The sequence below is a fragment of the Acyrthosiphon pisum genome, chromosome A1 (genome assembly GCF_005508785.2).
Source record: "Acyrthosiphon pisum isolate AL4f chromosome A1, pea_aphid_22Mar2018_4r6ur, whole genome shotgun sequence".
NCBI classification, from domain to species: Eukaryota; Metazoa; Arthropoda; class Insecta; order Hemiptera; family Aphididae; genus Acyrthosiphon; species Acyrthosiphon pisum.
In genome coordinates this window covers 18,035,011-18,043,062 of record NC_042494.1, presented here as the reverse complement: position 1 = coordinate 18,043,062, position 8,052 = coordinate 18,035,011, and the positions used below count along the sequence as shown (strand labels likewise).

The 8,052-nt window shown below is 30.7% G+C and overlaps 1 protein-coding gene across 2 annotated transcripts; it reads left to right on the top strand.

Moving 5' to 3' along the window:
- Window positions 1-4,029: 4,029 nt before the first annotated feature.
- On the top strand, window positions 4,030-5,821 carry LOC100571627 (anaphase-promoting complex subunit 2-like). 2 transcript variants are annotated; one of them, XM_029486149.1, is made up of 3 exons: window positions 4,030-4,106; window positions 4,376-4,569; window positions 5,185-5,815. In XM_029486149.1, exons 2-3 carry the CDS (start codon window positions 4,453-4,455, stop codon window positions 5,407-5,409), a joined length of 342 nt encoding a protein of 113 aa, XP_029342009.1. In that variant the 5' UTR covers window positions 4,030-4,106; window positions 4,376-4,452; the 3' UTR covers window positions 5,410-5,815. The 2 variants fall into 2 exon arrangements, with proteins under 2 accessions (XP_029342009.1, NP_001233099.1); NM_001246170.2 differs by lacking the exon at window positions 4,030-4,106 and having other exon boundaries at window positions 4,381-4,569; window positions 5,185-5,821.
- Window positions 5,822-8,052: the final 2,231 nt, after the last annotated feature.

The following is an 8,052-nucleotide window of genomic DNA, read 5'->3' as shown; positions in this document are numbered from 1 at the left end:
GATATATTGTTACAATATCAGTTGAAAAATATTAATAATACATAGGCACAATTTTTTTTTATAAGCATTTAAAGATCAAATTTGGACAAAATTTATCAAATTTTAATTTGAAAAATTATTTTGTAGTTAAAAATTTATAAAATGTTCAATTTTTGTATCTAAGAATTGAAAATTTAAAACAAGATTCCACGTAAGTAATTAATACTGTTACCAAAAAATCTAAAAAATACTTTTACGCAGTTTATTTTTATAGTCATTTTAAGTACAAATTTGGACGAAATTACATATTAAAAACCTAGGATAACTATTTTAGTTATTTTGTTGTGATTGTATAATATTATTCGTGGGTACTTGAAACTTCTAAAGTATACTATTATATATCTATGATAGTACCACGGTTTTTTGTTGATGTATAACGCGTTATAAGTACCTAATAAATATTATGATATGATTAATTTGGAATTTATTATAGGTACCTAATATAATATTATGTCTTATACCTAGACTAACATACCGTCTCCGCTCAGAATCGTTTTTCTTATACAATGATATTATATCATTGAATTCAAATTTAATACCATCCATTATACAGTGACCCACTTGTAACCTACTGTACAGCAGAGCGAAATCCACTTACCCACCTTTTTTTTTAGATGGGATTTAGTTTATCTAAAAATAATGAAATAGGGGTGTAGTATGTAGGAAGTATGGGTGTCAATTTATCGAATCTGGATTTATCACTTAATTCAAATTAACACCTAGTATTGATTATTCAATAGTAATAAATATTGATAAATGCATGGCATCTGTAGGTGTATGAACTAACCAGCTAAGGTGCCATGATGGTCAGCAACGCTAACCACAAATTGAGAAAACAATTTTAATGTACTTAATAGGTGGTTAGCTCACAGTGGTAGCGCCAGGGGTGGGACAGGGTGCGCCCGGGCACACCTTAAAAAATCTTGCCCCCCCCCCAAAAAAAAAGAAATTAAGCGGGCTCCAGCGTATCATGTTTTAAGGAGTAATATTTAGGCAATTCACATGACATTAACATTTGGGCCATGTCGATTACAAGAATCGCTGTAATGCCGCGATGGGCAACCGCCGCCGGATGTAATTGTCACACGCTCACGCACAGTGGCGTATCCAGGGAGGGGCTTGAGGGGGGCTGCAGCCCCCCCCCCCGAAATGTTAAAAATTATTTTAATGGTCTATGATAGTAGCTCAAAAAGTCTTAAATTGTATTTAAAATATTTAAAAATGTACAATATGTATCAACACTTTTCAGTTATCTATTTGTGCTAGTACGTATTTAATGTGTAAAAGTGTAAAAGTTGATCAGCACCTCCCAAAAAAAAATCCTGGCTACGCCACTGTTCACGCACATGCCAATACTTGGCGAAAAATGAAATATATTCTTGTTTGCATAACTATAAAAACTACTAAAAGAGGTAGTAAATTAAACATACTTCCTGAAGTTCGATTGTAATTTCGAAAATATAGTTGAATTTTTAAGCTTGGAGTGTGCCGCGATAAATCTATTAATACCTAGTTTTATAATTTTCATCATATGCTTCACGTATTATAATTATATATTTATATGTATTGGTGTGCCGCGAAAATTTTGTAAGAGATGAAGTGTGCCACAATGTGAAAAAGGTTGAAAACCACTGTTCTAGACTATGCTTTTTAGAAATCACTTTTTTGATTAAAATCTGATATGCCCAATATAAATACAAATGTAATGCAATTATTTCATGGGATTTTTGAAAAAAAAAATCCTTATTTCAAGGTCCTTTAAAATTGAAAGATGAAAATCGACTTCCTGAGAAACCTAGATATTTTGTCAAAAAGTTCATACATGATACGCATGTATAAAAAATTAAAATCGGACATTCCAATGTATACCTATGTAATTTACCACCGCTTATTGGTCTAAAACATTTGAAAAATACGTGTACTGCAATCCCCGTAAAAGTTAAAATGTAAAATAAATTATAATCAGCCATTAAAAATTATATCTCATGATTTATAAGATTATAAAGATTCTATTATAAGATTATATTATTATCATGATTTATACTAATGTATAAGTTTAAAGTGTGAGGTTTGTGAATAAATAAAAAATGCAGTTCAAGTCACGGTTTATGATATATCTACAAACTTGGTTCAAATGCTTTTCCGGGAATTTATTTTCTGATTAATCTTTATACCAAGACCATTATGTGAGAATGAAAATTTGTTCCAAATGTTTTGTACCTATAATAAATTAATAAATCCTGTGGAACAAATAAATTATGGAACAACAAACGTTCATCGGAACAAAGCTATATGTAAGAAGATAATATATAATTGGATGTATGTCAATTGAAACAAATGTCTTTCGTCGAATGTAAATAGGAACAAAGGTAAAACTTGGAAATTAATATCAATGGAATAAGTTGACTCGGAAAAAAAATGTGGAACAAAATGTAGAATTCAAAATTATGATTTATGACAACCACCCTAATTAATGGGTTTGATATAGCTATAAAGGCATAGACACAAATAACGTTTGAAATTTGAGGGCAGCTGAAACCCTACTTTAATAATATTGAAGAAGTTTGAACAATTGTTATGTAATGTTGGGGGGGGGGGGTATTGAAATGTTTTAATATCCCTCCCCATATTTGCTCCTATGCATATCCACAAAATATAGCCTATACGTAAATATACGTAAATAATATACATATACCTATACCTAATTTCAAAATTTTAACTACATTTTATTTTCAATATGAAAACAATTCTGGAACGTTAATTTCCAGTTATTTTGATTTCTGTAATTTTCTTCCTGTCATTTTATTTTCTGTAATTATATTTTTCTGTTTAATTTAATTTATGGATTACTAACGTTCGGTTCATTTATTTTCTGAAAAATGATGCAGGCCCAACATAGGGTACAAGGTACTTACACGGTAGGTTACACCATGACCATAGATAAGTATGATATAACCAAATAAATAGGTATGTCAGCAATATAACCGGTTTAGAAACAAATCGCACACCCACCCTCCGCCCAGCCATGTCCTGTGACGTAAGCATTTCTCCGGTTCTCATTGGTCCACCGCCGTCACTGCCGCAATAGCCACCGCCGCCGAAGACTCCACCACCACTCCACCGATCAGCATGTTGGAGAAATGCTACGTCACAGACATGCGTATCACGAGTTGCTGATATACCTATTTATTTTGTCATGGGTTAGGTACACTTACAAGTGCTCATTCACGCTGGAAAATGTATTATATAGCTAATATTATTACCACAAAAACGTCTCGCATCATCCGCAACAACACTAAAAAACATGACAAAAATTATAGTAAAATGATCTTTATTAAATGTCGATGTGTCGATGTGTCGGAATGAATATGATTGGAGAGAAAAATTATTGGGGAGAAAAAAAATTGGGAGAATTGGTAGCGATATGGTATTCCAACTACAAGCATATCAGGAAAAGGCATGGCTTAAGACACGAATTAAGATATACAGGATACGAAACGGAAAGGTCTTATCAATGTTTTTCTGAAACCCGCACCTTTCTCACATTGCGGCCAGACTACTATAATCCGCGCAACGAAAACTGGGCCGGTGACCCACGTGACCCGCCCGCACGTCAGCCATCCCGCCTGTCTTACCCGCCTAACCCACCCGCCCACGATATATGGCCGCTAGAGTCGCGACGGTCACCGGACAGTTTTCGTTGCGCGGACTATAGCGCCACAGAATAGAATAATGATAGCGCTTTATAGGATTGTTGTGTTGATTGTCAACGTGTGAACTATTAGTTCCTTGTTCTCCCGGTTAACACAATAATCCTATATAGCGCTAGTAGTCTGGCCGCAATGTGAGAAGGTGCGGGTTTCACTTATCACAAGTTCGTTTCGTATCCTGTATATCTTAATTCGTGGCTTAAGATAAACAGGTTACGAAACGCAGCTGTGATTATTGAGGCTCTAGTGTGTCAATCCTCGGATACTAGCGAGAATGATACCTAGCGCTCCACGCGGTACTATTTAGCTTTATTTATATTTTTCCACGATACTTTTTGAATTTTGCCGTGTATTTTAGTTTTAAGCATGACTAAATAAACAGGCATGTCAGCTCGATAACACCACAGACTAGATGAAAACTTTTCATCTAGTCTGTGATAACACTGCACGTCATAAAATTGTGATAAAATGTTCCCCAGACTTGGAATAAACGCTAAAATATTGTACGCTATAATAATAATCTACATTATACATTTTATATTATTCTTTCCATGTCTGGCCTGGGGAACATGCGCGACGATAGCGAAAATGAAATTTTAGCTGACATGCCTGTTTATTTAGTCATGGTTTTAAGTTTTTAACTTACCCCGTAAACACTAAACAACACAATATTTTAAGATTTATTTTAAGTTTATCTTAAGCCATGGGAAAAGGTAATCGAACAAGTTTTGTTGCGCGTAATTCTGAATTTGTTTATGGTGACAATGATGATGAAATGGAAAGTGCCGTGGCATCTGCTCAAGATCCAAAAGAATTGCAGGTTCTTACTTTTTATATTGTTAAAATACAAAAAAATATTGTTCAATAGAAAGTTAACAGTTAAATCTATAGATCAGCATTTCTTAACCAGGGGGTCGCATAGGTCAAAAATAATAAAATGCTGATTTACAATATGTCCCTTTTTATTTAAACTCAAGTTTCACCAGAAGTATACGGCGCATTACGTTTTGTTATATATTTATCCATAATTATTAATTCCAATTACACAAAACTAAAAAGACGCACTTCTTTTTGAAAATACAAATAATTTTAAAACTAATAACATAATATATAAATTTATCGCTTGATAACACACACAAATAATATTAATAATAACAATAATAAGCAGTCCATTAAATGTAGATATCTCAAAATTAAAACGGGCACTCCAACGCTAATGGAAATTTCCAACGACCCAACGAATGATAAGATATTTTTATTGTTCAAATTTGTACCTAATATAGATAGAAGGGAGGTTGTGAAGTGACTGACCATATTCTGTACCTATTTTGGGGGTCACAACACTAAAAATGTTGAGAAACGATGCTATAGAGGTTTCCGTAGGTATTCGTGAAAATTATTTTAATCCTACATGATACATTTTTTATGAATATAGGTGTTCTGGCCATATATTGTGGGTATGTTGATCAGTCTGGATTCATTGCCATTGGATGAAATTCATCAAATTTTGAAAATGTTTGCTACTCAAGGAACTCGTGTTGATTGTAGTCTTACACAACTCCGTCTTTTCCTAGACGAAAAAGTTAAAGACCATCTTTTGATTTTCACTGGAGGTCGTTATAAACTAAATAAAACAGTAATAATGTGTAGTAATAAGTAGTAATAAGTAAAATAAATTATTTTCTTTTTAAGTGGTTTTACTTTCCTAGTAAAAATTTCAATTATTGGCTTATACTATAGATTATAGATTATAGATGCTAACCGCTCATCGACACAATTGAACCAACTTTGGATATAATCATTGTTAAACTAATGACTGTTATGATCCATTGTAAACAACAAGTTAGACATTGTGACAGAGTTGGTAATTTAGATCAAAGTAATTTTAGTTATCTTGTAAAGCAAAAATTATGTAATCACGGATTTAACATATAATGTATTATGCATTTTATAAATAGCATCATTAGGACCTACATTGATACAGATACAGAAAATGTATATCAGAGTTGTATTAGCGTTTTCTTATAAGTTAAATTTTCAAAATAAAATCAAGTCTTATAAAATAAGATGAATTATGAAGATAGTTAAATCATTACAAATTATAATCCAGAGACTTATAATATTATAATATGTCTATGTTATAATCTGCAACCCTTGCTACTATATATGACAAAATATTTTGTCATAAATTCGATGTGCTTCATGTTTAAGATTTAGATTTTATATAGTAATTATGTGTAAACTGTAAAGCATGCCGTACCAACATTAACTTGGATAACTAGGTATGTATATTCAATGTAAAAATACTTTAAAACTATGTGCAATTTTTGCAGTATGTGATGCTTGGGAAACGTACCTGCAAGTATGTTAAGTCATTCCTGGGCGAAAATTTTAGATAAAGACCGTGACGACAAAGAAAATATAGAAGATAGGGATATAAAAGCTTGTCTGGAGCTGGCCACATTTATTCTAGATTTTGCTAACATTGATAAAGACAATATTGTTAATTAGCTACAAAAAGATTTTAATGAAGACGGATTTGAACGTTTTAGTGACAATGAGATAGCAGCTCGTTATGGCATCACAAGTACACTATCTACCTCACAATAGGCTGATTTTTATTCTGAGTGACAATGATGACAGTTTTTTAATATAATTTAGGTAATTTAGGTGGTTTAATATAATTTTACTATAATTTAGGGCTTACGATTTCCTACTGGTATTAAAAGTACACGTGTATTTAAAACCGTGTATTTTTTAACGTATACACGGATACTCTTATATGGATCACGTGTAAATATAATTATAGGTTTTTCTTAATTTTGCGTGTATTTAGAAGATACAAAATGTAAAAATATATAATATAATATACCGTATTAATGTATTATATCGTATAGAACCTTGCAGTAACTTAAACTATCGGAAATTTAACAAAGGTTATAAACCCATTGTTAATTAATAATTATTAATATGAATCATCTTAGTAATCAAATAGATTAATTAAAAAATAGGCAAGAAGGTCAGAAAACATTTAAAAATACATAATACAAGAATTGTTTTAGACCAAAGTTACCAAACTAATATTTATAGTTAATAGTTATGCTACCAATTATGATGTACCATAATATGTCCACATAGCTAGTGACTAGAAATAATTTAAATTTAAAATACTTTTTTAATTACAATTTATGTTTCATAGTAAATTATTTTCTTAGAATACCAAATACATTTTTTTAATAAATTTAGAAATAAATTAGGATTTGAGTAACCTTATCATTTTAATATATAAACTAAATTATTTATTTAGTCTTTAAAAAGTTTAAATTAGGGACTGGAACTGTACCGAAATAGACCAGAATCCTTAAATACATTTCTTTAGCAATCGAAACTGAAACCTATATTTTGATGTGATATAGTGATGTAGTGAAACTTCCATAAACAGTCAGTAAATTATTGAATATAATAGTGTATTTTTTTATAGTTTTAGTGCTAATATACTCGTATTTATCATTGAATCCAAAATTTATATAATTTGTGGGAACATAACAATTGTACGTAGGTAATAGGTATGTTATACATTTTTTATTGATTTGAGATTAATTTGCAAAATCTCATATTATGGGGTTATTTTTTTGAGGTTCTTTTTTTCGGGGATATATAAAAACTACCTATATACCTACCTACTTATGTTCAAAATAATATGTTACTATTAACTATTATAATACTAGTGTCTAGTATTTATACTTTAAATTATTTGAAGTAAAAAAAATCATATTTTACCAGTTTAAAGTTTTTTTTGATCATATTATTAGAATCAAATTTTAAATTTTTAAGAGTGTGTCAGCGCACTATATGTTTTTTCTCTCTGGCCCACGCGCAATATATTAGACCAAACGCATTTACGCAGAATCATTTTTTTTTATGTTTTTAAGTAATCTTAGAGTAAAATTACCCGTTAAAAAAACGATAGAGAATAATATTTTTGAAGGTGACATATCGATTTGTCTCAAAACAATTTAAAAAACATTAAAATTTACAACATTTTTTTTGTTTATTTTTAAAGTCTAATACAAAGTCAAATAACAATAAAATATGAAACCCTCACAAGTATTATCATCCATAATTTTTGTAATATTTGATTTTACTCTAATATCACTCAAAAATCATAAAAAACGATTTTAAGTGAACGCTTTTTTCCATGTTGCGTGTGCCGTGTGGGTCTAAGAGAGAAACAAATATTGCGCTAACATCCTAAAAATGTCCCCTTTAAAAAAAAAAACTTATCATTTAATCCCTATAAGTT

Bases quoted from the DNA above. Each gene is read 5' to 3' on its own strand.
- LOC100571627 (NM_001246170.2), top strand. From the start codon at position 4,453: ATGGGAAAAGGTAATCGAACAAGTTTTGTTGCGCGTAATTCTGAATTT. The intron at 4,570-5,184 runs GTTCTTACTTTT...TTATGAATATAG, and splicing joins AAGATCCAAAAGAATTGCAG to GTGTTCTGGCCATATATTGT.